The sequence below is a fragment of the Saccopteryx bilineata genome, chromosome 3 (assembly GCF_036850765.1).
Source record: "Saccopteryx bilineata isolate mSacBil1 chromosome 3, mSacBil1_pri_phased_curated, whole genome shotgun sequence".
In the NCBI taxonomy this organism is placed as follows: Eukaryota; Metazoa; Chordata; class Mammalia; order Chiroptera; family Emballonuridae; genus Saccopteryx; species Saccopteryx bilineata.
The window spans coordinates 96,001,681-96,021,845 of record NC_089492.1 but is presented as its reverse complement, the minus strand read 5'-3'; the positions used below and the strand labels follow the sequence as shown (position 1 = coordinate 96,021,845).

Genomic DNA, 20,165 nt, shown 5'->3' with positions numbered 1-20,165 from the left:
TTAATGGAGGAATTGCATGGTATGTAAACTATATTTTAATAAAGTTGTTCTAATAAAGGAGTTGAGGACATGCAGATTTCTTAGGACAAAACCCCAAAATTATAAAATTAAAAATTAATGAAATTTGGACTTTGTTAAAACAAAAAACTCGTGTTCTTCAAAAGACATTGTCTGAAAAGGAAAAAGGTAAGCCACAGATTGGTAGAACCTATTTGAAATACATATACCTAATAAAATACTTGTATCTACAATATATAAAAACTTCGACAACTCAGTAATTTAAAAAATAGCCTGATATTTTTAAGTGGGCAAAGAAATTGAACACTTTATAAAAAATAGATATACCAGTGGCCAAAAGGACATCAAGAGATGCTCAGTCTTAGTAGTCATTAGGAAAATGTAAATTAAGACCACAATGAGATACTGCTGGACACTCATTAGAAAGGCTAAAATTAAAAAGACTAACAAAACCAAGTGTCAAAAATAATGTGGAGCAACTGCTTTGGGTAATATAAAACTCCCTCATTGCTTGTAAGAATGTAATCTGGTGTAAATACTTAGGAAAAGAGTTCGGCAGTTTTGAATCATATTAAACATAAATTAACTTACTACTGAGAAATTCTATGCCTAGGTTTTTACTTAGAAGAAATGAAAACATGTCCATACAAAAATTGTTCATGAATGGCCATAGCAGCTTGTTTGTAATGGTCTCAAACTGGAAATAACTCAAATATCCATTAACAGGTAAATGGATATACAAATTGTGAAAGGTTCATACAATGGGATACTACTCAGCATTAAAAAGGAATGAAGTGGTTATATATGCAATAATATGGATGAATCTCAAAAACATGAGCAAAAAATCTAGGCACAAAAGACTACTTATGATTCTATTTGTTTAATATTCTAGGAAAGACAGTTCTAGTCTATAGCGACAGAAAGCAGATCACTGGTTTCCTGGGGCAGTAGTGCTGATTAAAAGGGATAGGGCACAAGGAAACTTCATATGGTAATGAAAGTGTTTTGTATCTTGATCATGGTGAAGTGAATAACATAAAAATCTCATCAGAAAGTACATTTAAAATAGGTGTATCTTACTGGAGATGAATCATGCCTCAAAGTTGATTTGACAAAAAAGTATAGTCACTGATAATCCAACAAAAAAAATAATGATTGGATAAAAACAAATTAGTACTTGCTTTTCAATTATCTAAGCCTTTTTCTAAAAGTTAGGATTAACCAAACATTCAGTGTTGTAAGGGTTTGGCAAAACTGTTACTCCAGAGGGTAAGCCAGTATACTCTTTTAAAGAAAATATCTATAGATATTTTAAATAAAATCCCGTAACAAAAGTCTTTATCCAGGAATCTAACCTATAGAAAATCTTATGGAAGTTACCAAGTGTTGTATTGAGTATTCTTGTATGTGTATCTATTTGTAATCAAAATAAAGTAGCCAAAGACTACCATGAATGAATGAAGTAAAGGGGTACTCTGTGGATTTATGTGGATTCTTTGTCATTACTGATAGAACAAGAGCATGGCATGCCCTGAGAAAGCCCAAGTTAGTGAGAAGCTGAGGCAGGTGGAAAGCTCGTATAAGGCACTTCTGCTACATACCACAGTACGGTGGTTGTCTTAAAGAAAAGTACTGTATGATTGTTTGAGTTGCAAACTGAACTAGCCACCTTTTTCATGAAACAGTACATTTACCAGAAAGAATAATTGACAGATTATGGTTATTCAGATGTGTATCTGGCAGATATATTTCAAATATGAATGAAGTGGTAGGGGGAATAAATGAAGTGTACCTGTTATTTCAAGGAAAATATCTGGCAGTATCTGTTGACACTGATAAAATTTGTACTTGCAAGCAAAATGCGAATTTTGTAGTATTTGTATCCATTCACATGATCTGTGATGATTCTAAAATGGATTTGGATTTGGTCTTTTAATATTGTATAGTGAAAATGTGTTAACATTTAAGATCTATAGGACCTAATATTTTCCAAATGACCAAATTTATTATGCTACAAAATCATACATGGTTAAAAAATCTATTCAGAGTTCAAAACAGGCCAGTGGATTTTAGTGTAACAGTATGGAGTTGATATGGTTTCAGATTCCACATTCCAACTAGACATTAAGAAACTACTTATTTGTTGAATTTTGGTTTAATATCATAAAAAATATTTATTCATATAAAAGTCCAGAACAGGCAAGCCCATACACATAGAAAGGAGATTAGTGGTTGCCATTGACTAGGGGAAGAGAAGAATGGAGAGTGCTGCTAATGGATACAGGCTCTTTTTGGGGGGCGATGAAGATGTTCTGGAATTTGATAGTGGTAATGATAGAACAGCTCTGTGAACATACAAAAATCATTGAAGCACCCTTTAAAAGGGTGAACTTTATGGTGTATGACTTACATCTCAATAAAGAAGCTATATAAAAAGAAAAGGATATCCAAAATTATTTGAATTGACTATTAAAATACTCCTTTTTCCCCCAACTACATATCTGTGTAGAGATGTATTTTCTCCATATGCTTTGACCAAAGCAATGTGTGAAAACAGATTAAATGTGGCTTTCCACATTTAAAATGAAAATTCAGCTGTTATCTATTAAGCTAGATATTAGAGATTTTTCAAAAACAAAACAATATCATTCTTCCCACTAAATCTTTTTGTTTGTTTTAGAAGAATATTTACTTTTCATACACGTGCTATTTATTGTTATTTTTTTAATGTTTTAAAATTTTCTTGGGTTTAATTTCTAATATAGGAAATACTAATAGATATAAAACAAAAACCCTTTGGAGTCTTCAATAATTTTTAAGTGTGAATGAGACACCTGAGGCCTAAAAGTTTGAGAACCACTGACCTAGGGATATGTATTTGCAAGTTGTACATTATTGCAGAAGAAATTCTTGTGTTATCTTTAATTTTGTAAGTTGTTAAACTTTCTCATAGTATCTGCCATGTTAAATTTTGTTATTATAAAATCACGTAGGAGAATTTGATAGTGGTAATGATAGAATGTCAAAACTTGTTTTTTAGTGTACAACCTAACTGAATTAGTGTGTTTTTCTTCCCAACAGGATGTAGAAAATATATTTAGTCGTATAGTAGATATACACGAACTTAGTGTAAAGTTACTGGGCCATATAGAAGATACTGTAGAAATGACTGATGAAGGCAGTCCCCATCCACTAGTAGGAAGCTGCTTTGAAGACTTAGCAGAGGTAAGTACTTTAATTACATACCAAATAAATCTTCATTTAAATTAGAATCTTAATTCATATTTTCAGATAAAGTCATAGATCTTAACTGCTGTCTACTCTGCTTTATTACTCCTTCAGAGGGTCATTGCTAACATTTGTTTATCTTATGGAATCCAGAAAAATTAGTCCTTCATCTGTTATATAAAAGCAGATCCCATGGAGTGAGGAGACATTTACAGCTGAAACTCAGTTGTCTGTATGAACATAGCAAGCTCAGAAAAGTTGATGAATGCCCTATCAGTGAAGAGACCATAGAACTTGGGTACAAAGTCAAACTATTTGTGTTCCAATCTAATCTCTGCTGCTTACTAGGTTTTTTGTTTTGTTTTGTTTTGTTTTGTTTTTTGTATTTTTCTGAAGCTGGAAACGGGGAGAGACAGTCAGACTCCCGCATGCGCCGGACCGCGAACCACCCGGCACGCCCCTGGATCCCGGCACGCCCACCAGGGGCGAAGCTCTGCCCACCAGGGGGCGATGCTCTGCTCCTCCGGGGCATCACTCTGCCTCGACCAGAGCCACTCTAGCGCCTGGGGCAGAGGCCAAGGAGCCGTCCCCAGCGCCCGGGCCATCTTTGCTCCAATGGAGCCTTGGCTGCGGGAGGGGAAGAGAGACACAGAGAGGAAGGAGAGGGGGAGGGGTGGAGAAGCAAATGGGCGCTTCTCCTATGTGCCCCAGCCGGGAATCGAACCCGGGTCCCCCGCACGCCAGGCCGACGCTCTACCGCTGAGCCAACTGGCCAGGGCCTGCTGCTTACTAGTTTTATGTGACCATGGACAATTTCAGATCTCTAAACCCCCATATTTATATTTGTAAAATGAGGATAATATTAGAACTTGGAATTTTTGTGATACTAAATAAAATAAAACCTACCTTAAATATTTAACTAACCATCTTCACATAGTAAGCTACTCAATATGATAGCCACACATTATTTGGGATGGGGTGGTAAAATGGGGCAAAATGAATGGGAAAATGAAGTCCAGGGCCTAAATGATTCAGATATCATGGGGCTAGAAAAATGGTTGCTCTCTCCTTGGGGATTTCAAATGCAAAAATACTATATGAGTTAGTCCTGATAAGTTAGCATTGATGGTCATTCAGAGGTTTCTAGCTCTTGCTTTGTTCTCACTCCAAAGTCTACTATATCTTTTATTATAACACAGTTTGTAAAATAAATAAATATATATTTTTAGGCAAAATAGCGTGATAAATTTAAGCTTCACTATAGCCCCTCCAGTCTTGCTGAAAACATATAGAAGTCATAAAACATTTTAAAAAGTAACAATGTACATAATGACTCAAAAACAAGATTAGAAATGGGATAGATATTCAAGGTAATGAGCTCTGGTAGCTGGGTGTTGAGCTCTTAAGGATAATGAAGATTAAATGTGTTCCATGAAAGTTGGCATTGCCTGACCAGGGGGTTGCACAGTGGATAGAGCACCGACCTGGGATGCTGAGGACCCAGGTTCAAAACTCCGAGGTTGAGCACGGGCTCATCTGGCTTGAGTGCAGGGTTGCTGGCTTGAGTGTGGGATCATAGACATGACCCCATGGTCATTGGCTTGAACCCAAAGTTGTTGGCTTGAGCCCAAGATTGCTAGTTTGAGCAAGGGGTCACTGGCTCTCCTGGAGCCTCCAGCTCAAGGCACAGATGAGAATGAATCAATGAATGACTAAGGTGCCACAAATATGAGTCGATGGTTCTCACCTTTCTCCCTTCCGGTCTCTCTCTGTTTCTCTCTCACTGTTTCTCTATCTCTCTTTCTCATAAAAACAAAACAACAAAAATAACCCAGAGTCAAAGATATTATCTGCTGTATATGATAATTTCTAGAGTTCAAAAGACCCAAGATAAAAGCATCTAATCACATTTTAATTCTTCTCTCTTACTCACTCTATTCATACTTGACCCCTTGCAGTTGTCAGTGTTGAAACTAGCCATCCTAGTACAACCTACAGTGGGCTGGGCTGCAATTTTCAGTATTATATAATTAAAGAAATTTTTAGTTAGACAATTGAAAGAATTAAAATTGGGAAATGAACTAGGAGCCAGTTTAAGAATGCAGGATGATTTGGAACTTTATGTGTCATATTGTGTTTCACAAAGAACAGAACTCGAGTCTTCTAATTTCTGATCTTGTGTTGTTATTATTCAATCTTTCCTTAAAAAAAGAATCTGAGATAACAACATTAAGGGTAATTGATACCTAAACATAATTTGTTCTTGTCATTCCCTCTTCCTCCTGTTGCACACCTCCACTAGGTGTCTCCTTCCTCTTTCTAGAATTACCCTTCATAGATAGGAGCTCTTGCTAGAATCTAGAGCACCCTTTTTGTTATTTTGGGTTTTTTTAACCTGGAATATGGCATAGGATGGAAGAGAGTAGAGATCCTACTCCTTGCTAAAGTCAAGACACCCACCCCCTTTTTCCAAAGGAATCATCAAAACCAGTAGATTTTCATTGTTTAGACATAACCATTACAGTTGTTTAGTCTATTAATGTATTGCTGATGGTAAATTTTTTGGCAATTTGGATTAAAATTTTTAATTGTTTGTGAAAACTGTAACAATGAATTTTACATGATATAAACTGCTACCTCTGGCTTACAGATGTGAAAGTAAAAGTCTACCACTAAGAAATGACCATGAGAAAATAAATGTCTGGCACCAGTGTTCTAAATATTTGTCCTTTATCTAGTTGTAGATACCTATATTCTTTGGTGGTCAGGCTAAACTTGTTTTCCAGACCCAAAATCTCCCCATTCTTATGATCATGTTGGTTGATAATACTCTACAAGAATCCTTTAATGAGGTATCATAACATATAAGGATCCTGTTACTCATCAGAATACATTGATTTACCCTCTTACTTAAGAATGTTATATTTAGCCTTTCTAAATTATAATTAATAGCCATGTGATATTGTTTAGGGGCTTTAAAGGAAATATGTAATTGTGCTGGTATAGATGTGCCCATAATTTAATCTTTCTATGTTTATGGGTTTTCTTTTTATGTTCTACCTTGGAGAAAGATTATTTATGTTTTACCTTCTTTGTTTTCTAAGGAATTGGCATTTGATCCATATGAATCATATGCTCGAGATATTTTACGACCTGGTTTTCATGATCGTTTCCTTAGTCAGTTGTCAAAGCCTGGAGCGGCACTTTATTTGCAGGTATAGTAATTTTTAAATCAAAATATATGATATCTGAAAAATAAACTTTAAAAAATTAAATCACTTTGTTTTCTAGTCAATAGGCGAAGGTTTCAAAGAAGCGGTTCAGTATGTTTTACCCAGGCTGCTTCTAGCCCCAGTTTACCACTGTCTACATTACTTTGAACTTTTAAAGGTAAGAGAAATATTCAAATGTGATGCAACTACTTACTGATTCGTTTATGAATTATTATATGAGCACCCATGAACATTAGTCTGTAACTGTTTACTTTTTCTAGTTAAGAAGCAAATGTAAATGAATCTGCATAACAGTGGCATATTTTCTCCGGTTTTAATAGTGAATAAAAAGCAATAATCAGATATTTTTTATCTTGTGTCCTTACATTTTGTTTACATGGTAATTTGGAACAACCTTGGATTTCTGCCTCCATATCTCTCTTTGGGGACCTCCGCAGATTCAGGGACTTAGATAGTCCTGAATGGGGATAAGGCCTAATGGGGAAGATTTTATTATATAATTTTCATAGCTCAAGTTTGCCACTATTGCTAGAAAATTGTTTATCATTACTTTAGAACCAGTAAGCTATATATAACCCCAGTAAAAATTCATCATATTATCACAGGTCAAAATGCTCAATTTAAGAAGCATTAACCAAAAGGAAAGGTAAAGGTTCTTTTTTTCCCTCCTTTTTCCTTGTTATACTCTGAAATTGACTAGGTTAAAGGGGAACCTTTTCTGTAAAAATTATAACTCAATATGTAGCTCAAAGTTATTAACTTTTAAATACTTATGTACTTAATATTGTCTCCTTTACATTATGGATAATATGTCCTTAAAACAATTTTTTTCAAAAATTTTAAGTAATGGGTGAGATAATACAGATATTCTATTTTTCTTTAGCTTTTAAAAGAATATTTCATTAAAGAAAAACTCAATTTAATATGATTTTGTTATGGAGATTGTAGTACTAGAAATCAAGCTTATAGTTTGCAGGAGTACATGACAAAATGGGCTCTCTCTAATGCGTCGGTGATGAATAGAAGGCCTTTGAATTTAATCAACTAGGTTTCTCATCCCTACATTTTCCCTGTTTCCCCAGGTCTCTACACTGTAGTAATTTGGACTGCGGTTATATTTCTGAAGTAAGAATGTTTGAATTGGGAAAGGACTAAGGTAGTTTAAGGACTTAATCACCAGGAGGAATTACAGAGCTCTTAGCTCTTTGTTCTAGACTTCAAACAAAATACCATTTAAGGTCTTTGGTAATATAAGATGATTATTTTAAGAGAATAATCAAGAGGAAGCACTTTGTGTGTAAAATCATTCTTTACCAACAATTCATTATAGCAAACCATAGTAATAATGGGAAATTTACAAACAAGTTTGTAATATAGCCTCCTTCTTATTATTAATAATAAGATTTTTACCTGAGACTATAATTAAATTCACAAGGATTAAAATATACATGAAACTTCAAAGCAATTATTAATTTATAAATAAGAACAAAAAGCCTTGATGAAGGTTCAGAAAGCTGTAAAACTTAATAATCATAATACTATAAGAGAAAGTAATTATTTACTCTCTCCAAGTACAGGCAATTAAAAAAAATTTTAATTGATAGTTATGGTAACTTTTTATTTTATAGGTGCATTGTTCAGCAATTAAAAGGATTTCTATGGTTTAAGCATGAATAGCCCTGGTTCATATTACTTCCTAGAATTTTGTGAATTAGACTTGAAGAATGGGCCTTCATTTTTCTCCATTAACATCACAAGTATTACAAAAAAATGTAACCCCAGGTGCTTAAGTATAGGAATTGTGGGAAAAGATTACGGTTAAAAACTGAGAGCTGCATAATGCAGTGAGTGGAAAACTTAGGGGCAAGAACTGAGAAATAGCCTGAACAGGTGATGGTGCAGTGGGATAGAGTGTTGACCAGGGACGCTGAAGACCCAGGCTTGAAACCCCAAGGTCGCTGGCTTGAGCGTGGGCTCTCCAGCTTGAGTGCAGCATTGCTGGCTGGAGCCCCCCCCCCCCCCCCCCCCAGTCAAGGCATGGATGAGAAGCAATCAATGAACAACTAAAATGCTGCAACTATGAGTTGATACTTATCATCTCTCGCCCTTCCGGTCTGTCTGTTTCCGTCTCTGTCTCTCTGTCTCTCTCTCTCACTTAAAAACAAAAGAAAAAAAAGAACTGAGAAATGTTAAAAGCAGGAGGGTTTTTTCCCCCTCCCAAAATAGCCTCTCTTTAATGCTACATAAAGCAAACTGCAAAAGGCAGATATGGGCCCTGGCCGGTTGGCTCAGCGGTAGAGCGTCGGCCTGGCGTGTGGGGGACCCGAGTTCGATTCCTGGCCAGGGCACATAGGAGAAGCGCCCATTTGATTCTCCACCCCCCCCCTCCTTCCTCTCTGTCTCTCTCTTCCCCTCCCGCAGCCGAGGCTCCATTGGAGCAAGGATGGCCCGGGCACTGGGGATGGCTCCTTGGCCTCTGCCCCAGGCGCTAGAGTGGCTCTGGTCGCAGCAGAGCGAAGCCCCGGAGGGGCAGAGCGTCGCCCCCTGGTGGGCAGAGCATCGCCCCTGGTGGGCGTGCTGGGTGGATCCCGGTGGGATGCATGCGGGAGTCTGTCTGACTGTCTCTCCCCGTTTCCAGCTTCAGAAAAAAAAAAAAAGGGAAAAAAAGAAAAAGGCAGATATGAATTGTGCTACCTCAATCACTTTAAACACCCACTGTTGACCCACTAGTAGTGTGCTAAAAAGTCCTTGAGAAGAAATATGCTCTGCAGTCCCCTTTCACAAATATCTTGTATTTATTTGTTAATGGCTTTGTTTGGCTGCTTTTCCAGTTTGTAAGTGGGGCAGTATCAAATATCTACTCTAAATCATTTTTTCTCTACTTTTTTTTTATGTTCTGCATGCATCTGGTTTAATTGCTATATGCTTAAGACCAGTTTTTATACTGCCCATGAGCTGAAATGTTAATACCAACATTAAGAGATTTAGAAAACTAACTTCTCTCTAGTCCATAAAAATAAGGCCAGCAGAGATCTACCTCACGTTTAGTCCCTTGAACTAGCTTTCTAAATTTAGAAACCTACTGTTTATTCCTTTTAGTGTATTCTTTGTTTCAGATATTGTATTCTTCATTTCTGACTAGTTTGTTTTTTATGATTTCTAAGTCCTCTTTTTTTTTTTTTTTTTTTCTGTATTTTTCTGAAGCCGGAAACGGGGAGAGACAGTCAGACTCCCGCATGAGCCCTACCGGGATCCACCCGGCACGCCCACCAGGGGGCGACGCTCTGCCCACCAGGGGGCGATGCTCTGCCCCTCCGGGGCATCGCTCTGTTGCGACCAGAGCCACTCTAGCGCGTGGGGCAGAGGCCGAGGAGCCATCCCCAGCGCCCGGGCCATCTTTGCTCCAGTGGAGCCTCGGCTGCGGGAGGAGAAGAGAGAGAGAGACAGAGAGGAAGGAGAGGGAGGGGTGGAGAAGCAGATGGGTGCTTCTCTTGTGTGCCCTGGCCGGGAATCGAACCCGGGACTTCCACACGCCAGGCCGACGCTCTACCACTGAGCCAACCGGCCAGGGCCTCTAAGTCCTTTTTTATGCTTGCTATCTCATTGTTAAAGTTCTCACTTTGTTCCTTGAACATCTATATAATCATTACTTTGACCTCTATATTTGGTAAATTACTTGCCTCCATTTGATTTAGCTCTTTTTCCGGAGATTTCTCCTGTTCTTTTATTTGGGGCATGTTTCTTTGCATCTGAAATGTCCCTCTACAACCTCAGCCACCACCCATGGGAGCAGAGCCAGCCTTTTTCACGTCTCCACCCTTTTTTACGTCTCCACCCTTCCTACCAAGTCTTGATGAGGCTTCTTCTGTAGATCCTTGGTTATAAGACTTTTCTTCAGCTAGTCTTCAATGGTTATTCAGGTTGATTGTTTTATATTTTAGTTGTAATTCTAGTTTGGTCTCAGGAGGAGGTGACTGTAAGATCCACCTACTCGGCCTCCATCTTGGATCTCCCCAAAGTGCTTTGATTTTTTATAATAAACTCATCAAGTAGGCAGGGCAAGCTTTTATTTAAAAACTCCATTGACAGATGGGAAAAGTGGAGTTCCAAAGTCAAGTAATATGCCCCAAGGTCACACAGAAGTGAAGTCAAATTTGATCCTATGTTTAGTATCTTCAAGTTCCTCTCCATTGTATTGCATCTTATTCTGTATATTTATTTTCTTTATCATCTCATTACCTACAATATTAATATCAGAATCAAAAACCTAAGACCAAATTTCACACTTCAAAAAAACTCATCTATCTGCCTACAGTTGTGCAAAGTGCTATGAAGTAAAAAAAATATTTATCCCTCATTTCAGTAATATGCATCTGAGAAACTGCACATTAATGCCTGTCACAAGGGTGTGACATCTTTTAACACTGTTTCTACTTTATTTTTAAATGTGGAAAACTTGATTGCATGTTGATATGGATAGTAATATATAAAGAAGAAAAAGACTCAATATATTTTGACACATTTAAAATTTTTATTGTGGTAGAAAGAGTTGAATTGGTATCAGCTTTATCCTTAAATAATATGTGCTTATTATTTTTTGTCCACAACTGTTCTCCTGGCTCAGATTTGTCATTTTCATTTTATAGCAGTTAGAAGAAAAGAGTGAAGATCAAGAAGACAAGGAATGTTTGAAACAAGCAATAACAGCTTTGCTTAATGTTCAGAGTGGTATGGAAAAAATATGTTCTAAAAGTCTTGCAAAACGAAGATTGAGGTGAATATTTTCTCTTTTTTATAAGCCTCTTTTTCACTTTGAATATTATACTATAAATTCAGGGATCCAAGTTCCCTTCTCAAGTAAACAATGAAGAAAATAGTTTTAGTGACAAGCTTGGTCTTTCAGAGGAAGTGACATCAAAGCCAAGAGAATTTGTTATTGTTTGAAAAACCTTTCATATTGTGCATTTTCCTTGCATACTCCCAGACAAGACCTCCTGAGAGTCAACTGGTAAGCTAAAGGAGAGATGGAGCAAAATGTATTGGGTAGATTTATGTCAACATCATTGTTCTGTCAAAGTATCCCTTATATTAGGGATTATTTAACTTGAGACATTAATTCAGATAATATTGCTTCCAGTTTCCTAATGATAATATGTGCATATTTTTTAACTTTGAGTTTTGTCTACTTGAGCATTTCTAAGTAATTTTTAAACCTCTTAAATTATTTTTTTCATTATATTGGGATGTTTTTTAATATTTGTTATTCAAATATTTGTAGCCAAGGTAGAAATAATCATTTGTAGCTGAATTTATATGGTACAATTTTGTCAATACTAACTGTTCTTTTTAGAGCACTAAAAAACATCTCTACTGTGTTGCTTCCACTTCCAAATTGTGTAGTTTTGTAACACTAATATATTCAGAGAATTAGTGAAAACCTTCTCAATGTGACTTTTTAAAATGTACTTTTACATTATCTTTTATTTACATGAATTCTAGGTTCTCTGTCATCTGTGTACTAATAATGTTTTTTCCTTTATCCCAGTGAATCTGCATGTCGGTTTTATAGTCAGCAAATGAAGGGGAAACAACTAGCAATCAAGAAGATGAATGAGATTCAGAAGAATATTGATGGTTGGGAGGGAAAAGACATTGGACAGTGTTGCAATGAGTTTATAATGGAAGGAACTCTTACACGTGTAGGAGCCAAACATGAGCGACACATATTTCTCTTTGATGGCTTAATGATTTGCTGTAAATCAAATCATGGGCAGCCAAGACTTCCTGGTGCTAGCAATGCGGAATATCGTCTTAAAGAAAAGTTTTTTATGAGAAAGGTACAAATTAATGACAAAGATGACACCAGTGAGTACAAGCATGCTTTTGAAATAATTTTAAAAGATGAAAATAGTGTAATATTTTCTGCCAAGTCAGCTGAAGAGAAAAACAATTGGATGGCAGCACTGATATCTTTACAGTACCGGAGTACACTAGAGAGGATGCTTGATGTGACAATGCTGCAGGAAGAGAAGGAGGAGCAGATGAGGCTCCCCAGTGCTGACGTTTATAGATTTGCAGAGCCCGACTCTGAAGAGAATATAATATTTGAAGAAAACATGCAGCCCAAGGCTGGAATTCCAATTATCAAAGCAGGAACTGTTATTAAACTTATAGAGAGGCTCACATACCATATGTATGCAGGTAAGAAATAAGAAGTTGCCTGTGACTTTAATTTTCCTGTTTCAAGCTGATTTTCTCTGCTACACTGATCAATGTACCTAAAATAGAAAGCAAACTAACCCAAGACATCCATATTATCACTGTTCATTTTTCTTTGACAAAAAATACTGCTGTTTATATTTCTTTGAAATTTTATACTTTTTTGTACTACCTTTACATATATTATTTTTAACTTTACAACCAGAGTTATAAATGAGAAGTTATACTCACTTAGCTAAATTTACCCAGTTAGAAAATGGCAGCAAGAAGACTAAACATAGTGACAAATCATCATCATTAGCGTCTTAAAACCTTTCTATACCTGTACCTCTTTTTTCTTTCTTTTTATTGAGATTTTAAAATCAGTAAAAATTTTAATATACATCTACCACCAATATCATGCTGATAGTACAAATATGCACAGTATTGGTTTTTCTTAATTTCCATTTCTAAAACTTACTAAATATAGCAATCCTGGAAGTCATTTAAGTTTTCAGTATTTTTTGTTTTTTACAACTGATGTTATTGAAGAAAACAGCTTCACCATAGCAGGGCAATTTTTAGAGACAGACATGTCCAAAACACCTAGGAAGATTGCTATAGGCTGAATCAAATGTAATGTTTAAGAAGGATCCCAAATAACAATTCATTTTTAAGTAATCTTATTTCTTCTGATAAAGTAATACATGATAATCCAGTGTTCTTCAACCTTCAACTTGTCAAGTATAGAATAGTAGAAAGAGCATTAAATTTGGATTTTACCCCCCTCTGTTATGGTTTTTTAAGGTCTCAGAACCATAGTTTTTCATTTCAAAAATCAACACAACAGCTACCTTAGAATATTATTGGAAAGAAAAAAAATGAAATACTATATTTGAAAGCTTTTGTAAATATAAATGTAAACTTGTTTTCAGAGAATATTTTTATTATAAAATCAAATGTAGTTCATATAGCAAATCCTATTCTTAAATAGTTGAATGTGGAAATTAACCTCCATCTCCATACTTCTGGCTTATAGCTCTAGGAGATGTGTGTTTCTATGGAAATTTTTCTTCACTTTTGAAAGTATTATAAATGGGTTCTCACTTCTCTCTGGAAACTCTTCCAGTACAAGTTAAATTAAGCTTTCAAAAATATCCATTAATCCACTGTAGTAAAGATGAATAGTATTTGATAATGCTAATCTGTTCAATTTATTAAATGCCCAGTCAGAACTACTTATATAGCCTGGAAACTATCAGGGCCACCTTGCAAAAATGTAAAATTAAGTCAGAATATTTGTATCAGTGATATAAAGCACTTTATAAATATAAATTTGTTTCGTTGTCTCCATGTGTCTCTGGGATAAATAAGCCAGTGGTTTTGTTTTTAGTTTTTATTTGGCCTCTAATTGTTAGCTCTTTTACTAGCCTTTTGCATTGTAAAATAATACTGTTTACCAAAGGCAAAATTTAAAAGTAGTTTGGGTCCTCTAAGCCAGTGGTCCCCAACCCCTGGGCCGCAGACCAGTACCGGTCCGTGGGCCATTTGGTACCGGTCCATAGAGAAAGAATAAATAACTTACATTATTTCTGTTTTATTTATATTTAAGTCTGAACGATGTTTTATTTTTAAAAAATAACCAGATTCCCTCTGTTATATCCATCTAAGACTCACTCTTGACGCTTGTCTTGGTCACGTGATACATTTATCCGTCCCACCCTAAAGTCCGGTCTGTGAAAATATTTTCTGACATTAAACCAGTCCGTGGCCCCCTGGCCGGTTGGCTCAGCGGTAGAGCGTCGGCCTAGCATGCGGAGGACCCGGGTTCGATTCCCGGCCAGGGCACACAGGAGAAGCGCCCATTTGCTTCTCTACCCCTCTGCCGCGCCTTCCTCTCTGTCTCTCTCTTCCCCTCCTGCAGCTAAGGCTCCATTGGAGCAAAGATGGCCCGGGCGCTGGGGATGGCTCTGTGGCCGGCTCTGTGGCCTCTGCCTTAGGCGCTAGAGTGGCTCTGGTCGCAACATGGCGACGCCCAGGATGGGCAGAGCATCGCCCCCTGGTGGGCAGAGTGTCACCCCATGATGGGCGTGCCAGGTGGATCCCGGTCGGGCGCATGCGGGAGTCTGTCTGACTGTCTCTCCTTGTTTCCAGCTTCAGAAAAATGCAAAAAAAAAAAAAAAAAAAAACAGTCCGTGGCCCAAAAAAGGTTGGGGACCATGCTCTAAGCACATACTATTTAGTAGTAGCAGGTAGTAGCTGAAATATCAATAATATATTGAAAGAAGACTATTCTGGAATTCCAATTTTACTATTGATTTTTCACCTAGAAACTTCTGTAGTTAGTGTATTCATTTTACTGACCCCAAAATAAATCAAGGCATAGGAAATTTAAATAAGCTGCCTAGGATTTTTACATAAAAAAAGAAATAGATTATTCTATTATCTTTTTTTACATATGAAACTGTTTTTTGAGAAAAGGTACAATTATCAGTAATTAATGTGACCTATCTATTTAGTTGATCTTCATTAATTTCTTTTTAAGATCTAGAATACAACTACAATGTTTTATTAAATTACCAAAAATTTGTGATTGTAAAATTCTTATTTCTCTGTTATTTTAAGGTTGTAAAAGATCAAATTGCTCTTCTTTGCCATATCATTCTGATTAACCCTTTGAGTAGTGAGTTTTTTTTGTTAACCTTCTGAGGGAGGACGTACATGAATGTTTGTACTACTCAAAGGGTTAAGTGTCTTAGAAGATTCACAGAATTTTTTAGCATAAGCTTTCTAAACTGTCCATCGTTTTATTTTTAAGACCTTTGTGTTGAATTCTTACACTGTTTAGAGTAAAATCAATCCTTCAATTTAATTTTCCTGTAGACAAATGTAAGTGGCAAATTCTGAAGAAGACTTCCTAGTGTTTACTATCATAAGTCAGTATTGACCTGGAAGATATTTTCAGATTCTAAAATTTGTAATAAAAGTGTTTCTGTAAAACTCAATTGTTAGTGATAAAATTTTTCTTTAAACTGCTTGTGGTATTTTACAGATTTTTTTATTGTTAATGGTAAGAATTTTCTTTAAACTGTTGTATTTCATAGTCCTGACTTATAATTATTAATAAGTAGTTTCAGAACTACAGTGAAATATTTCCTTTTTAGGGAACTGTGCCTTTTAAATATTTTTTGAATGAGGACACTTTAAAACAAACAAAATTTGAGCAAGCATAGCTGACAGTTTTTCTATAAATTGGTCAGTCCTCTTTCCTTAATGTACACATTAGCCAAGGCTGTAGACAGAGTACTTATGCCATCCTGTTTTATTAGATACTTTTTAATAAAATGGTCATACTTCTAGTTAATATAAAACACCTAAATTTCTAGACTTGTAGAACTTTGCAAAGTTAAGTATATTGAAATTTAAATTGACACGGTTGTCTTACTTTTTTTAAAAATTAGTTTTTTAAAAATGTCTTTCATTAATTTCTTAAGGTATAAAATGCCAGTATTGGTTTCAAAAATTTGGCTAAGTTTTTTGACATTTTTCTTTTCTTCTTTTGAAGCTTAATTGAATACTTTAACTTAATTATCATAAACATATTACTGCTGTAACTAGAAACAACAAGCATCTTTTTTGAGTTGTGGTTTACAGGACACACAAATTAGTATTAGTTTGGGCTCTCTGTAAGGGCTGTTACTGAATGAATGTATTACTGGCAATAGAATATGTTTTTAATAGACCATCTATAAACTTGTAAAACTGAAAGTAGTTAATTTTTAAGCAGTTATTATTTTTCTTCCAGTTCAAATGGACTCTGAGCCCTTACTACAATGATAATGCATCAAGTTACCATTTGTTTTAAGAACTATTGATCTGCTCTTTTTCTTTCCTTTTTTTTGAGGGGTAGGTAGAATGGAATAGGAGGGGTTTGGTTAGTTGGTTGATAGGTATTTATTGAAGAACATACACTACAAGTTGTGGCTTTATTAAAACAAAAGCTAAAATTTAACTTGTACATTTTTATTATAGCATACAGAATTATAATAAAAGACTGATTATAATACAATAAGAGACTTCAATAACTACTGCTTACAGATATTTTTTAGATTATAGATTGGTCACACATTATCATAAAAAGCAGAAGGAAAACCTGTTTAACATTACTTAATTCAGACTTTGCTGTGTCTCCAGCCAACTTAATCCATGAAATATTTAGCAGTAATTTATGAAATAAAGCAATAGATCTCTAGTGTTAGATGAGGTGACCAACTCATCACTTTATAGATGAAAAAATCAAGGTCCCTGAAGCTTATGTGATATCATAGGTAAGTGCAGAATGAGAACTATACATTAGGTTTCTTGACACTTTTGTGTGTGTGTGTGTGTGTGTGTGTGTATGTGTGTGACAGAGAGACAGACAGAGAGAGGGGCAGACAGGGACCGACAGACAGGAAAGGAGAGAGATGAGAAGCATCAAGTCTTCATTGTGGCGCCTTAGTTGTTCTTTGATTGCTTTCTCATATATGCCTTGAGCAGGGGTGTCTATAGCTGAGCAAGTGAACCCTTGCTCAAGCCAACGACCTTGGGTTCAAGCCAGCGACCTTGGTATTCAAACCAGCGAGCAACCATGGGGTCATGTCTATGATCCCACACTATGCCAGTAACCCCTGCGCTCAAGCTGGATGAGCCTGTGCTCAAGCAGGCATCCTCGGGGTTTCAACCCTGCCTGGGTCCTCTGCGTCCCAGTTCGATGCTCTATCCACTGCGCCACCGCTTGCTCAGGTGGATTCTTGACTCTTAATAGAATATACTTTCTACTATGTTACACTGACTCATACAAGTTGAATTCTTTTCATTAGAACATAATTTTTATTATGTGTATGGAATAATAAAAATAAGGCTTGGTTTGAATTGCCAGTAATATAAGTGGTTTTTCATTTCTGGAAAAATAGGTCTACTATGAAAATATAGTCAGAGTAACTTTTTTTTCTTATTGAAATAGGTAATAAGTTCTAACTAGGAACTTTCATTATTTTATTATATATTTATATACTGGTTATCATACTTTTAATTTTTATCTAAACCCAGTCATTAGTCTGTTGGTGGTGTGTGCTCTCTAAAGGAAAGTTTTCTGGGAGAAAAAATTAAATGTAGGTGAATTAGAAAGTACTTACTTGTTTAAAAGATTGCAACAGGGTTTTATGTGGAATCTAATTTATAGTTTGTCTCACAGATCCAGTGTTTGTGTACAGGTCATAATTCACTAACTACATCAGAACTTTGGAATTCGTTCCATAGAGCTAGGGACAGAATTATCAAGTTAGATCATTCTGAGTCTGGCAGGGATATAAAGAGACTTTCCTTACATATACAGTAATAAGGCACAAATCAGTGGGCAATAAAGAAGAGAAGAGTAGGAATTTCATTTTGGTTACAGTTATAGGAAATAAAGTACAAATTAATATTGAGACTTAAAACAGCATGGGTAAAGAAATGTTGGGTGATGGTATAGCTGGTGTGACATTTTAGACAAATGAGGTGACCTGGAGGTAGGGGTAATAATTCAGAACTGATATATGAAAATAAAAGTTTTTCATATTGAAATGTGGGCAAAAGGTGCTTCCCATGCATGGTAAACTTCTCTTGTATGGAAAATGATACTGAAAAACTTAAGCCAGTTGATGTTTTTCTCTAAAGTATTTACTATTTTATGCCATCATATACAAAATCCTCAAAAATCTACATCGGATTTCTTTTGAGATTGTGCCCTATGTAAGCTCATTTTGGGTGTTTTAATTTAAAAGTCTTTTGAATAGTTTTTGATCTATAGGGCAGTGCTGTTCTATTTTTAAACTCTAATTTTTTTTAAGTGTTTGTGCGTCAGCATAGCAGTCTGTTTCCTTTTTTGAGGAATTCAAGAGTGATTGTTTATAAATCCTTGTTGAGGAGCTTATTGTTTGTTGTACCCTTTTAAATGGCTGTATTAAAGGGAGAATTATCACGTGAACAGACATCCTGATGAACAGTGTTTCACTATGGTGGCTGGGGGAAGGGTATTCTTTACATAAATAACTCTCGAGGTAATAACTAACTCATAAATTTCATTGACTATGTCAAATAAAATGTTAAGTGTTGATCAAAATAAGTACATACAAAAAGGTTTGAATTTATCACCTCAAATCTAGTATGCTATATTCTGAACATTAATGTAAGTATATTCTGAGTTCCTCAGATTTCAAAGGACTGTGCAGTCAAATATTATCAAAGTCTTAGAGAGAGGGAGACAGGCAGCTAGAAAAACTAGCAGAAAATAGTAACTACAACTCATGCTTGAAATAACCTGGGACTAGACCAGGAACATGATGGTAGTGAGCAGGTATTTATATGGACAGAGGGATTCTGAGCAGCAGGTGAGCATGGTGGAGATCATAGTTCAGGCATTTGAGTTGGATAGAAGAGAAAACTTCCACAGAGGAAGTTTTTGTCGTTGCTGATATTGAAATTCATTAGGGGTTTGTTTGAGAAAGAAGTTTGTGGAATTACATCCACAAACAAGTGATAAACAGAAAGATGAGAATATCAAAATAGTTGATTTTAATTTTCTCCACAAATATATGTTATTGCTTATGTTTTAAAACCAAACCAGCCTGGCTTTTGTATCTTTATGCATTTGCCCTCCTTCTGTCTCTGAAATACCATTTTCTAATATAGGTAAATAATTGCCACTCACACAACCAACAGAGGCGAAATAAAACTTAGCTTTTATCATTGCCTGATAAATGTAAGTAGGTCCTTTGTTTTCTTACAAAATTATAACCTGTCCTTATTAATAGGTTTTGTTTTAAATTTTTCCACTGATTTGAGAGGCAGGGAGGGGAGGGAGGGAGGAAGGGAGAGAGAGAGAAAGAGAGAGAAGCATAACTCGTTCGCTTAGTTATTACATTTAGTTGTGAACTCATTGATTGCTTTTCCTATGTGCCCTGCCTGGGGGTCAGACCCATGACCCCTGGCATGCCAGGATGATTCTTTATCTACTGAGGCACCCTGCCAGGGCTAGTAATGGGTATTTTAAAAATATCAAATTCTCCAGTGTAGTGACATGGTATATGCTACAATCACTGAAATGGGGAAATAAATAGAAATAAAAATAGCTTCTAGAATATGTACCCTTTTTTGTATAAAATTTCAAATGCAGATTTTAGGTCCTCTCAATATAAGTTTTTCATTTATTAGTTCTTCACTGTGTTAGACTAAAAATAGAGTCTAAATTAATACAAGCCTAGGAATATATTCAGCCTTTAAAATTTTTTTTGAAAGTACTTAAACTTTTGCCAAATTTTCTTGGTTTATTTTTAGCTTCTGGTTTTTTTTTTCCTTTTCTGGCAAGACTACTCATTTCTAATCAAGCTAAAAACAACTTTAACTTGAGTCACTTTAAAACTTAGTACAACTGATGACTGTAGGAGTGTTTATTTCACTGCCAGC

At 35.8% G+C, this 20,165-nt stretch overlaps 1 protein-coding gene across 2 annotated transcripts in view; it reads left to right on the top strand.

Moving 5' to 3' along the window:
* Positions 1–20,165, top strand: part of SOS1 (SOS Ras/Rac guanine nucleotide exchange factor 1) — a 117,368-nt gene that overhangs the window by 58,219 nt on the left and 38,984 nt on the right. For both annotated transcript variants that reach the window (XM_066266964.1, XM_066266963.1), the window contains exons 6-10: positions 3,100–3,243; positions 6,351–6,461; positions 6,538–6,636; positions 11,126–11,253; positions 12,025–12,680. In XM_066266964.1, coding sequence (XP_066123061.1) covers positions 3,100–3,243; positions 6,351–6,461; positions 6,538–6,636; positions 11,126–11,253; positions 12,025–12,680 — 1,138 coding nt within the window. The remainder of the gene's footprint in view (positions 1–3,099; positions 3,244–6,350; positions 6,462–6,537; positions 6,637–11,125; positions 11,254–12,024; positions 12,681–20,165) is intronic.